This window comes from Mesitornis unicolor, unplaced genomic scaffold (genome assembly GCF_000695765.1).
Source record: "Mesitornis unicolor isolate BGI_N332 unplaced genomic scaffold, ASM69576v1 scaffold5169, whole genome shotgun sequence".
NCBI classification, from domain to species: domain Eukaryota; kingdom Metazoa; phylum Chordata; class Aves; order Mesitornithiformes; family Mesitornithidae; genus Mesitornis; species Mesitornis unicolor.
In genome coordinates, this window is record NW_010205143.1 from 238 (window position 1) to 14,443 (window position 14,206).

A 14,206-nucleotide genomic window follows, 5' to 3' on the forward strand; every position below is an offset into this window, starting at 1 on the left:
AAATTTCAAGAAAAAATAAGTCCTTATAAAATATATGCTGTCAGCTGTAATTTTTATAAGTGCTCCATTGGTAAAACAGATGCAGTACCTTTAGCTTTATGATTTCAGGGTTGTACTGCACAGCATCTCCCCACTCCTGCATGAGCGCAGCCGTCGGCAGGTCTCTGTAGGCCAACGCCGTAATGTGCTCGCTGGCTCCGCCGCGAACGAGGACGATGAAATCTTCCACGTACCGTTTTTCGGAGGTGCTGTCTGCAAAAAATGCATTCAGAAAGCGGCCAACTCTGCTCAGGTGTGTCTTTGTGGACTGCAGTTGAGGTTTAAACTAACAGCAAACCACCCTGGTACACGACCCATTCCCACTGATGGGCAGAGGAGAAAGGCCACCAGCGTTTCACAGAATCCCAGAATCCCAGACCGTCAGGGATTGGAAGGGACCTCCAAAGCTCATCCAGGCCAAGCCCCCTGCCGGAGCAGGAACACCCAGATGAGGTTACACAGGAAGGCGTCCAGGCGGGTTTTGAATGTCTGCAGAGAAGGAGACTCCACAACCTCTCTGGGCAGCCTGGGCCAGGGCTCTGTCACCCTCACTGAGAAGAAGTTTCTTCTCCAATTTCAGTGGAACCTCCTGTGTTCCAGCTTGTGGCCGTTTCACACCTGAAGCCTGGCTTCCTACGCTGCGTGTCCTCCTGCTCCCTTGCAGCAATACCCCCATCCTCCTCTCCTGCACCCTAAATCTCTCCTCCTAAATTTCTTCCCTACAGTTACAAGCTTGGAGGTTCTTCCACACCCCGATGCTCCTCACCACCATGAATACTGCTTGTTGACCTCTACATATCTCCAGGTGCACCCTCCTCCATCTGCAACACACCCAGCTTCCTATACGTAACCCGAGGCTGTCACAACACCATTACCTCCCTGCTTTCCCCATTTAGGCTTTTTTTGGGTGGAAAAAGCGGAATGCTGGGCTGCTCTGCTGACAGCTGGGGGTATTGATAATAGCACCAGCCAGGAGGGTAATGGTTGGTCTGTCCCTGCTTTTCCCTGGGACGCTGAGCAGATATTGCTACTGCACCCAGCAAAGGAAATCTTGCAAAAAAGCCCAAGCTTTGAGACATCTACAGCTCTGCTGAGCCTGGCTGAAGTTAGCCAGCAAACTCAAAAGCAGCTGTGAGAGACTGGGGAAATCTTTCAGGCAGGCAGGATCACAAAATCTCCTTTTCACTATGTCAAAGGCTGGAAATGAAATGGCAGAAGTGTTTCATGCTTACCTCCAATCTCCTTTAAAAGGGATTTGCAGCCAGCTACAGTCATTCCAAGCGTCAGGTGGACAGCAATGTTAAAGCCATGCTGCGCACATTTTTGGACATCGCTCAGGGAATAACCTTAAATGCACACCAAAAAAATGTAACATTTTCATACAATTGCTCAGTGTTTTTTCTCCATATACACAGAAAATGTGAGCTGATAAATATTTTTCCTTTGGGAAAAAAATGAGATAAAGTAGCTTTTTTCCCAGATATCTAACAGATCTATATGACATAAAATGAAATTTCTACATTGCACAGAACCCTGAAACCAAGTGCAAATGCAAGGTAAATGCTGGAAGAGGCTTTTGATGATCATCTCAACTGAACTGGGTTATGGAGAACTGCAATGGGTGTGAGCCTGGCCTGTGACTTGAACATCAAACCCCACCATCAGAAGCCAAGCTTTTTAAGAGTAACAGATGAATCAGCTTTTCTACCCTCTGCTAAATCACATCTTCAATTCTTTTCTGCCAGGAGAGCCTGAATTGCTTCATGGACCTTCCTCCATGAAGCTCTATTGTAATTCTTTTCCTGACATAAAAGAATTCGCCCTAAAAATCTGCAAAACCTTCATATGTTCCTCCTCAAAAGTCCTCCTCCAAATTCTTTGCCGTTTTAAGCAGTTATCACGGTGAAACACCAGATAGGACACTCAAGTACTTCTTTGCTTTGCTTGTAAATCCCTATGCTTCCCTGAATTCTTTACTTCTTCAGTTAAACTCATGTCCTGATGATACAAATTTTTACACAAGCTCACAACACAAGTATCACTGTACAGCCTGTTCTTACACTCTTCCCATACATCTGATGTTGGCCAGTTTCTAGATCAGAAAATGGGATGCACTGAGTTTTGGGTTGATGCAGGATGGCACCTACTCATGTTCATGCACTTGAAGGCAGGAACCACTATTTCAGGACATCCTTGTGCAGCACCTGGCACAATACAGACCGCTGTTGTTCCCACAGAAAGTATCGAACCACGGAACACAGATACATCTGGCTTGTGGGATCATATGGGACAGCAGTGCAAGTACCAACTGTGTAACACTGTGTGTGATACTAGATCTGCAAAAAGATTGCCAGCACAGACAACAAACATAATGATGGATTTGAAAGGAAAAACCTGAATTCCCAGACTGGACCCATCAAATCCCGGTGAGAATTTTACAGCCCAGCAATGGGGATAGTGTGAAAATGTTGGTGCTACTGCAGGGCCCTGATCTCGGTCAACAGACGCTGTCGGGTAGCATTTTGATGCAAAGAATAAAACACATCAAACAAATGTGGCTTGTGATGGGCCCACGCCAGCATCTGAGAAACTGGGCAGTGCTAATGGTTTGAATATCTGAAATTTGAATCTCAATTCTGTCCCTCCAGGCTGTATCTGACTACAGGATAAGCAACTTCCTAGAGAGCAGAAGAGCAAACAGACTGAGCCTCATACGTGGCAGAGTCCACTAAATGCTTTTGCAAATAGACAGCCAAGGCAGTTACTCACTCCCATGCCAATGAATAAATAAGAGAGTGCAGCTATTGATTAATGTCACACAGCTCGCTCTATCCCACACAACAATCATCATTTCTCGCAAAAAAGGAAGCCAGAGTCAAAGAGCAAGAGCAATGTCAGGCACAAGAGTCACCCAGCAAATTATTTACTGTTTCCTACAAGCTGGAAAAGCTCTCGAGGCTAAAGGTGTTTCAAAACTGTCACTTGAAAGGCAATGGAAAAAGAACCTAGGTGAAGGCTTTCGAAGCTAACAAAAGCATTGAGCTACACGATTCTCATTCATCTCAACATCTTGTCAGCCTCCAAAATGTGTTGTCTCAAATACTTGCTACGGGGCCCTTTTGTGTGAACTGGCAGCACCCACAGCTTGAGAGCTAAATGAAGCCCATGACACTGAACATGCTTTGAAAACCAGGCTCCCTGTTCACTGCCATAAAGCACTTCTGCTCCCATATCTGCTGCAGGCTTCCTTTGAGATGTTGTTGACTACTTCTTCCACCATCCCCCTCTGCTGACCTCAGACCTGAACCATCACTGGGTGCCTGCGGAGGGGTCTTCCCACCGAAAAGCTGGCCCCAAAGCTTTTTCAGCTGCACGTACCTGCCTTTTGGAGCTCGTCGCTGTTCACGACTAAAGTATATTCATAGGTGCCACCGACGGTAGCCTCCGTGATGTAGTGGGTCCCATAGTCTCTGTAGAGCTCCCTGTACTCCCCATAGCTGTACTCGGATGGGAGCTGATGGAGCCTCTGCAAGAACTCAAAATGCAGCATCAGGGCTCGGGCCTTCAGCTTGTAAACAGCAACAGCCAGCTCGGAACGGGCGTGAATGAATTTGCTGGACTACAGGAAATGCAGAAACACAAGAGAATCTGGAATTGGTGAGGGATGTCACTCTTGTGACAGCTTGTAGTTATTTGCTATTAAACAAGGCTGGTAAGGATTTATCAGTCGAACAGTTTGCAACTGGGACTCTTTCAATTTGGCAAAACCAAAACTTTTAGTAGTAGAGTTTCCGAAAATAAGGATGGGTATTACGGAGGGAAAAAAGGAAAAGGGAGAGGCAGCCATCACAGGTTAGCTGATGGTTCAGGCCACAGCTGGGACACGGGGATGGCCAGGCTCCAGGGTCTGCTCTGACAGACCTAGGACACTAGGACACAAAGCAGCATGCCAAAAGACTGCTCTGTCCCTAGCAATGCTGACCTGCCCTTGTCTCCCACAAGCTCTCTTCTGAAAAATTCTGACCCCTGAAGTCTTGACGATTTATATGTGAAATGGTAATTCTCTGGCTGAGCCAAATTAATATTTATATTCCACAGAATACACCGCTAGCAAAACTCAAAGGAAAGAAGAAAACACAAACACTCTCACACACACATATTGATACGTCTCTACTGATGTGGGTACATGGGTATATGTTATATCTCTCCTTTCTGGCATAAAAGTCAGGAACAGAAGAGGCCTTTCATCATGTCCAAAGGATTTGGTGTCCAGGACAAGCACATCAGGGAGGTTTCAATACAGAACTGTAGCTTAAATAATAAAATCAAGACACAGAATTGGGCTTCTTTCTGGCTATCTATTGCAAATGCTTCTTATATGTCTCTAATCTTGTCATGGGAAACACCTCTTTGCAGGAGGCAAATGCAAGTTTAATAGCAACAAAGAATACCCTGCCATTCCTGAGTGCACTTTATACCGAGGGGAGAGACATAGATCAGTGATAGTACTAAACCCTTGACAAGAGCCGGGTTTGTTTGCAGCAATAAGAGATGAAAAAAAGAAATCAAACGATGGTGCGTGCTACCTCAGCCTCAATCTTATAAAGCAGTCCTAGGAGTTATAAAGCACCTCCAGCCAGCTTAAAGTGTGCATCAGATCACAGCTGCGACCAAATCTCGGCAGACGAGACTGGAAGTGATGGTGCCATCCACATTTTGTGCTGTGTGCGCCCTGCGCTGGTGAATGATGTGCTTGGCAGATAGATGCCACCAGCCAAAGTAAAATGGCATGTGTTAGTCTATAATTAAACCCACGGAAGGGCTGCTAGCAGTTTTCACCCTACATTATTGTCAAGGCTGCCCTACAGTTGAACAGCTCGGCTCTGCTGTTTGCGTTATCGTTTACCAAAGTGACAGCTCCTGCCTTGCTGAACCTACCTAAAAGAGGCATGGCCCTCCATGTGCGAGACGATGTTCTGCGCTGATGGCACATCTCCCAATAGCGAGTCCACTGTATGAAGGGAAAGCCATTTGAACCTGCTTTTTCTTTTCTCTTTTTTTTTTTTTGCTAATGACTTCACTACAAACACCCAAATGTGGATGCTCAGCAGGACAGGGGATGGACTGCACTCAATTGTGGCTAATTCTGGGGGTTAGGCAGCCTTGTTCCTGGCTGATAGGTGGATGGAAAAGCTCCTGGGGGTGTTGTACACACTAACGAAGACGTTGTGGCCTTAGCAAACACTTGACCAATGCAACCTGCAAAATCCAATCAGGAGGAAAGATTTCATCTATCCCAGTCATGGCTGCTGACCTGATGATGGGGAGCAAACCGATATACACACACACACACAGATAATGGCATTAGCAGAGAATTAAGTGGAGCAGTGCTTACAGTTGAAGAAAATCTTTTCATCCTCTGCATGAACTTCTTGAACCTGTTGTCGTTTGAATTGTAACCGAGTTCAAACACTCCTGGTATTTTTATACCAAAGCTGAAGCTAGACTGCGAAGCTTTTGCCCTCAGGACGCTGCTTTCATAATTTGAGTAGGAGTCATATTCAGTCATTGTAAATTCATATTTGCCTTTGGTCTAAGCAGAAAGCAAAAACAACACGTTTAATTTCCTGCACAGCCACCGTGTACCTGAAGCATGGGGAAGGAGCACAGATACAAATATACTTGTGAATTAATGCTTGCACTTTGAAGATGAAAAGCCTTGTATAATTGCAAAGCACTATTATTATGAACACTGGTACTTCAAGAATACTTGGTTTACAGCAGCAGGAAAGCTACCATCTCCTCCACACTGGAATGACCTCAGGCTTTTACTTAGTGTGTCAATGTTATGCAAAGAAGGTGAACTCTTAAACACAGGCATCAATGAACGTATGAATTCTAAGAGGGAAAAGCCTCCTAATGGGCAACACTCAACAATACCACGCTGTGTCATCAAAAGCATTAAGGTCAAATAGTTAATGTCTGAAATACAGCGTATAGAAATGTGCACCACAGCAATGAGCTTTCCCACAAAGCACCCGGTGTGCTGTCACATCCTAGGTGTTGCTCCAGGAGAGCTTCCCCAGCCTGGGAAAGGAACTCTGCCTAAAATCAACGTCGCTGCACCCACTGGGTGGCTGTAGGATCCTCTTGTACATTCGGCACCAGGAAGGTCAGGCTCTGTTTTTGCAATGACAAGGTCCAAGGGAACATTGCCATCTATTCCAGCACACTTGGATATTATAAAGGGACTTGTCCCCGTTCATAGAGTGTGTGGGGTATGATGATGTTCCAGAAATAGGGCTAAATTCAGCCTCATCCCATTTGATCTCATGAGTTTTGCAATTCTTTATAAAATGATTTAGTCATGGAAGCTTTATTGACATTAAGCAGTAAATTTAGTAGAAAATACAGCTGTTTGCAGACAAATCTGACACGTACCTCTGGCGTATAGCTTTCTACATTGTATGGCTTTCTGAATCTCGTGTCCACAATATAATGGGGAGAACATCCCCCAGCATAGTACCTGTGATCAAGAACTAATCCTTCCAAGTTGTTTGTGAAGATATTTAACCTGCACATGAAGTATAATGGCAAAAATATTAAGATTATAATCGATTTAGAGGCTAAGCATCAAATGACTACGTTTTCCTTTGGTTCTAGTGGATGATGGACAGTAATCTTGCACTGTCTGCTTGAGAAAGGATGCTGCACTGCAACCCTTTTAGATGGGGCGATTAAACCAGGCTCATTTGCTTTTCCTACTGCTGCTGGTGGGATCTGTTGCAGTAAAAGCCCTGCTGTTGGTCATCATCAAGACACCCTCACACCGTGGCACACAGCTGAGGACACAGTGCTCATCTCCACAAACTCAAACAGTAACGAGAGTCATTAGAGGAAACTTCACAAAAAAGAAGCTAAATTGCTAATAATCCACGTCAGGTCCCTATTAGCGTTCCAGGCCTCGGTTAGATCTGCTTCTCCTTATTTTGGGGAGAGAGGCTTTGCATGATAATGACTTTGAAGCTGTAAAATATTAACTCTAATTTTAGAACAATCTGAAAGGAAGGGAAGTCCACTAAAAGCAAATTAGCGAGCAATTGCAGCTTCAAAGAGATGAGAAGCATGTTCCTATAATCGTCCAACATTATTTTTAATTTTGATTAAACTCAGAAGTACAAAGCATTAGCAATGACAAGTGTAGCAGCCATATCTCCAGAGAATAAGGAGGAAATTACAATTTTTCCTTGCAATATGTTTTTTCTTTTCCTATTTTTTTTACATAAAAAGCATTTTTTTTCTCTGCAGAATGAGAAAGGACTCTTCTCACACAATCCGATCTCGCAGAAAGTTGCCATGGTCTTAGCCAGTAACAGCTGGCTCAATTCAGACATGGATTTGAATGCCCAAAAAGTCGGTGCTTGGTAACTGCAGGTTAATCCTACCCCACTCACACAGAGGACACAAATCCCACCGTCTCTCATTGTCATGGAAGAAATCCAAGAAATTTTGACAAATTGCCCCCCAAAATCCATCCGCTGTGCAAAAATACAAATCCATAGGCAGGTTCAAATTGAAGGCAATCCAAAATGCTGACTGAAGTCACTCTATAAAGAATGATATAACTTTATGTTCAGATTTTAACAAACCTTCCTTCGTTTTGACTTCAAAAGCCTGATTTGAAGTGGTCTCTCAGTTCCTAAAGGCTACGACATTCCTGATCTCCACAGACTGAATTAGGCCAAAGTCTAACTTTACTTCCATCTGTGCAAAATACCTAGATTATTGCAACTCTCCCACTGATTAATTTAAGGGCAAGTACCTGTAGATATTAGAGATACTGTTTGATGTTGACACTTCCCTCTGTTGGATCCTAATTCATGGATACAGCAATTGCTACAGCTTTTCTCTGTTCAATGTATTTGAAGCCACATAAGATTCTGCTTAAGTAACAAAACGTATCATGAAGGTCACTGACTTACCCTTTTGCCAGATTCTCTATTCCCCAGTATTGCTCCATCTTCTGGTCACATTTTTTAAACACTTTTTTGCAATTCTTTTCATCGGACTGGTCCCCGCAGTCATCATCCCCATTACAGAGCAGCCTCCGTGCAATGCATCTCCCTAGGATACAAGGTGACAATCGCTCATAAAACAATCTATTCTCATGTTTACAGGTAATTTTGCACAATCACAGTCTCTGACTCAAGAGTCTAGAAACAACATAAAAGACTCCTGTTATGTATGCCTCGAAATTAGCTGGAAAGTATTTCCCCTCTCTCTGCATGGAAAAACCCTCAGGTTTTTAATCGCCAAACTCCATCTGCTGAGTTTTCCTCAACATTTTCAAAATCTTAAAATTCCTCGTTCAACCTTGGAAAAAAATAATCCCTAATTAGAAGTATAAAAAGGGACAGAGCATGGGAAACAGGGCAAAGGAAAGTGAATTTGATCTCTGTCCCCCACCTCTCCCCTGCCCCAGCACCCTGCTCCCCGCACACTTTCCTCTCTACTGCCAGGGTGCAGATGCAGAGGTTGATCAAATTTTGGCTACAGCTAACTGCTGCCTTGCTTCCCCACACTCCTTACAGTGTCCTTGTCTAATTAGGCAATGATATGGATGGAAGGAAATGTCATGAGGACCATCATCATAACCTGCTGTGCTCCTGGGCATGTGTCAAGGATGCCCAGTGCGTGTTCCCCTGTCGTTGTCAGTTCCACTTGTGCTACAGATTCTCCTGATGTAACTGGGTTTTAATTTCCTCTGTGGAGATTTTAAAGACATGTTTTAGACTGACAGGCACTGGCCAACAGACTCAAAATCACTGATGCAAACTCAACATGAGCATGGATGGACGCCGGTCAACTCCTGACATCTCCCTAGCACATCAAACACTTGCAGAAGCAGAAAGTTCAGTGTGGTGGTGTCTGAGACGCCACATGAGCACCACCACTTCTCACTCCGCAAGTCCTTACCCGTAACTGCACATACAAAACCTTCACATCTCACTTTACTCCTGCAAGGATTATTTGTAGCACAGTCCTCAGTTTCTTTGTCAGAGTAATCGCACGGATCTCCATTAAACTGAGAAGGTTGTTCCAGGCGGGCAAATCTGTACTGCGATGAAATAAAAAATATTGACTCAAGTGCACAGAAATTGTGAATTTCACGCTTGCCTAGTTAAAAAAACAAACTTTGTGTTGGGGAGATATGATCTAAGAGCACTGTCATCTAAAAAAATAAAGTGTTGGCGAAGAAGTGCGATGCTGGTAACGCGCCTCCTTTCAAAGGCTTCTGAGCTGCGACAGTTTTAATTTTACTAGGGAAGGATTGAGGATTGGAAGGGATGAAGGAAAGTTAGCTTTTCTTTGACAGTTTGTTTAAATGAGGCTGACAGGGTAGTGCAGGCATTTGCAAGAGTAAGGAAAGATTCAGTTACATCTCCTCTCTTTCAATTAGCGCTGGTAACGACACCCCTTGTTATTTTCTGTCAGTGTATTTACTTGGCCCTCTGTATCATTAGGGATTTTTTTCCGCCCACAACACTGCTGTGAAGCAGTCAATTACTCAGTCCAATATGTTAGCCCTCCTTCTTTTCCCATCTTTTAAGATTAACTCTTTGATACGAAGCTTCACTCTTCCCAACTCACTTCACTGGAATTTCCCGGGTAAGCCTGGAAACGGCTTCTCCAACTCATTAGCAGAGGTCCTGCTAACAACGAGGATTTTGCTCTTAACACTACAGGGATCATTACTTTGGTTTGAGGAGGCTCCTTGGGTAGAAAATGCTTGTTGGCAGACAAGAAAAAGCAACTTAATCCTGAGAGGCACTGGGTGTCTCCAAGTCCCACAGGGGACCATTAGTGGGGAAAGTGCCTCGCAATGATGCTGGCAGCAGAGGACTGACTGTGTTGGAGAGAAAGTACCTGCAAAGCCTGGCCTTCCAACCTGTGTTTCACTTTCTTAGGACAGCAAGGCCTGGGAACCACTGGAAATAACTCTGGGGATGAAGACCTGAAGAGCTAAAAGCCACCTGAAAGTCAAAGCCTGCCGCCTTACCCATACAGGGCTTTCCTCAGCAGCTCCCCACTGTCTGCACAACCCCATAGGCATAAAAGACAAAGCCTGGAGGATGTCCTACCTCCTGGCTTCTCAGGCTGCACGCCTAGACCCCAAACACTCACCCTTTTCTTTTGACAGGGATCGCAGTTACTCCACGAGGACCAGGCGGAGAGGGCGCAGTCACGGGGCTGTGGCAGGTTGCTCACAGACCGGGCCCACCGGCTGTTGGCCACGCTCTTGTTGGTGCTGCTCAGGTTAAGGGGCTCCTCTTCACCACTGCGGTCAACAACACAAGAGCTTCAGGGTGTGAAACCACCAAGCTACAAGGACAGAGCAACTTGACCTATACCTGTGCAAAACTACATGCCAAAGAGAATGCTTGTTAGACCTCACCAAATCTTCCATGACCCCTCTAGATTTCAGTACCCGTTTCATACTGGCACTGATTCTGTATGAAACCTGACCCACTCTTCAATGCCCAAGAGTAGACTCAGTCTTCTACAACACCACCAAGAGAGTAGGTCTGCAGAGCACTCGGAGGGGGTGACTGCAGGACACACGTTTGACCTAGTCAGCATGGGAAACTCAGCCTGTGTCCCACCAACATGGGTTTTATCTCATGCCACGCAAGCCCTACAAATAACTCTACAATGTGGCCAGCAGCAAAATCTGCACCATCAGTTCCTGCCCTCGTCCCATCAGTTCCTCGTCCTCATACCCCTCGTGGTACCTCACTGCCATACACAACAAACAACTTCAAGGTCGGACATCTCCATGACAAACATCAGTGGCAACGGACATCTCCATGACAAACACCAGTTGCAATGCTAAGACCCGGCGTGCACTCAGCATTTCTGAAAACCAGGCTTCAGCACCTCGCTTTGCTGAGCAGCCTATTTTTTCTCATGCTGGCCAAACCCATTAGTCTCAGGCTCTGTTCTCAGTTCACAATAGAGAGTCATTAACCCGTTAATCCCTTTCATCCCAGCAACAAACCTGAATCCCAAGTGTGAGCCTTTACTCTTCACCCCAGCCTCTCTCTTGCTTCCTCATGTGACAACTGTCTCCAAGGTTTCCACGATGCCACAGCTACAATGCTGCCTACTCTTTTAGTAGAGTCAGTATTTCTGATTAAATCCTCATCCCAGACAAACGCTTCCTTGTAGCACCTAATCTAAGTGGGAAGCTTTAGGAAAACACTGACAATCAGTTTCTTTTCATACCCACTTTGACAAGTAAACTACCATAGTAGTGTTCCCAATTCCTCCCCCAAGACAAGGAACAGCATCAGCTGAAGCTTTAAGTATGATTTAGTGCCTGGCGAGGGGCTCCCACTACTGCATATTAAAAATCACATAGAATAAAGGAATTACAAAAACTCATCAGCTCACTGAGGCATGAAATCAGAGCTCAAAGTTCAGAGAACAGTGGAAAAATATAGTTAGACTGGGAAGATTACAGGCACTGATTGACTGCAGTCCTCTGAAAGAGCAAAATCTATTAAGTTAGCAGAGAGAGAAGCAACTACCAGCCAGACTTTTGCCACTACATTCTCAAAGGAAACAAAACCCCATCTTTCCACACACTTTTGGGCAGCCAGCACGGGAGGAGGCTGCCCGCTGCAAACAGAATTCCACATTACAACACGACCACGGCAATTTGTCGTCTCAGATTTATCAAACGGGTTTACTTTTCTAAAGGCAGACACATTGCACTACGTTAACTTCAAAACGATGTCTTTCGCTATTCATTAGAAATACAGAAATTGCTCAAGACAGCAATTATGTGCTACACAAAGGGAAAGCAGAGAGTCCACGCCAGTTTTTCCTCTTTATCATATCACCAAACGGATGTGGCTTGAGAAACATCCACTTACCCAATGCAATGCACAGTTACGATGCTGAGCAGGGCATAAAGCAGTGACAGTCTGATGGGGCATGGAGTAAACGCGGGGCATGCTGTGCTCATCGCTCCAAGGTACCAGCGGCGATTCAGAACCACCGCTGCTCCTGTTCCGGCTGCCGAGGGGATTGAAAATGGTTCAAGGAGAAAAAGATAAATTACAGGGTCGTTTCTGCAGACTGTAAACAGCAGCTGCCCTGCCACCTGGCAGAGTCACAAGGTAAACGTTGCAATTGTCAGTACACGGCTTTCTGCAGGCAAGCGGGATCTGTCCAGAAGCAATTTACACTTTCATTTGTAATGCTACTTTCAAGGGATGGGGAGGGGGGGAAATGAGTATTTCAACAAATGAAGCATAGTCCAATCTTGGCAAGAATGAAGTCGTAAGTAAACGAAAGTCAGCTTCCGAGGAACAGACTGCAGTATCATTTATTTCTACTCTTCCTGTCTGCCTTCCTGAGGAGTCATAAGCAGTTCTTCTCATGGCTGCGGCAAAGCTCTCCTTGCCTAGAGCACCCTTTGCTGCCTCTCACGGGGCTCGGGCTCTTGCTGCAGGGGAAGGACACAAGGCCCAGCCCTGGCAGGCCTGGTCCATGGAGATCCTCTGCTCCACCCACGCAAAGTCTTGAGCCCATGGAAGCAAGATCTGCCTTGGTAACAAAAACCTTGGTGTTTTCTAGCTGCTATGTTGAGTCATTTTCTCTCTTTAATGGTCCTAACAGGCAAAGAACTTACCAAGGGCTGATTCCCATCAGTTCAGTTGGGCTTTCAAAGGCAGATCAGGATCCTCAAAACCTTGCAGAATTTTTCTGTGGTTGCCTGTTGAGGCAGCCCTTGTGGTCCTGCCGCTTCTCACTTCAGCTGTGGCTTTTTGATTCTCAAGACACAACAGACTTTCCCTTCATTTTCCTGATCAGCCTTAACCTACAATGAGCATCTTAGGAGGAAATAAAGTTCTCCGGATCTGTGATTCCCTGTACAAAATGATGAATACCATCGCGTCTCTCCACCCTTCCTCTTGCTGGACAAGCAGAGGTTCTTTGAGCAGCTGCACTGTGTGCAACTACAGCTTTTAGCAGCACAGACTCACCCTGGGCTGAGCCTCTGAGTGCTTCACTGATACAAAGAATAAATACATTTTAATTTGCTCATTATGGGAATGATGGATGCTAGATATAAAATTAATCATATTCACTAATACAAAACAAACCTGACAACCTCAGCATCATTACCTGGCCGAGTGCTACACCTCTTAATGCATCCTAGTTATCTCACAAATGACATTAATCTGACTGAGGAGCCATGTCTCTGCAAAATAAGCTACTGGCTGCAGCATCTTTCTAGTTTGGCAGCTTGATGATAACAATTTAACACCGAGTCGCACAGTAACTGATTCCTTGCAGGAATCTGCTTCGAATAAAAAGATGTGTTTCAGGCAGCCAGTTTTTTAACCCAATGTTACCGAGCAGCCAGTCAGTGATTAACTGCCCTTTCATCTCCAGACACAGAGGACAAACTGTTAGGAGAGATGGCTCAGGCTGAGCAAAGCTTTTTGTTTGCCTTTCTTTGCTTTGGTTTTTCTTTTGTTTCAAATGACTTTGCCCCAGTCTAAACCCAAGATGTGCCTATGCAATACAGCTTGCTCAACCTTTGACACAATTGATTTAGCTGTTAATCATTTGTGCATGACCAAAAAAACCCAACTAATTACAAGAAAGACCTCTCCATACACAGGACCTTTGTTAGCTGGGAAACGCAGTGCACATCCGATATTTCAATAGCAGCAAAAGAGAAGCAAGAACTACAAGCACGGAGCACCCTCTAGATTTAACTGCAAACCATGACAGCGATCCTCGTGCGTGAAGATCTCAACCAACCTGCTCCTGTCCTGCTGCCTCGCACCACGCACATCTCAGTGGTGACCATGCTTGCTCCTGAATTAGCAGAAAGAAGTTAGGTTAAAACAGTGGCAGGGACACAAGAGACAGCATTTCCTACTTATTAACAGACTTTTCAGAGAGGATTGAAAAGCACCATCAGGTCTGCCACACAATTTATAAGCTGGTTTAATAAGAGGGAGATGTAACACATAAAATTGATGACGAGAACCACAGCTCGATTTCCACTTCCTTGCAGACTGGAGCTTAGCGGGTCCATGGATCAGTGGCAACGTTGCCTCGCAACACCGCCTGTATCCTCTTT

The 14,206-nt window shown here is 45.1% G+C and overlaps 1 protein-coding gene across 1 annotated transcript; it reads right to left on the minus strand.

The window, feature by feature from the left end:
- Positions 1 to 88: 88 nt before the first annotated feature.
- C8B (complement component 8, beta polypeptide) lies at positions 89 to 12,070 on the minus strand (the record flags this gene model as incomplete). The annotated part of the gene is made up of 10 exons (XM_010191278.1): positions 11,979 to 12,070; positions 11,689 to 11,796; positions 10,225 to 10,378; positions 9,016 to 9,157; positions 8,022 to 8,163; positions 6,481 to 6,613; positions 5,435 to 5,632; positions 3,418 to 3,658; positions 1,272 to 1,385; positions 89 to 252 (listed from the first exon to the last, which is right to left on the minus strand). Coding segments are annotated over exons 1-10 (1,488 nt in total), but the record flags the coding sequence as incomplete, so codon positions are not given.
- Positions 12,071 to 14,206: the final 2,136 nt, after the last annotated feature.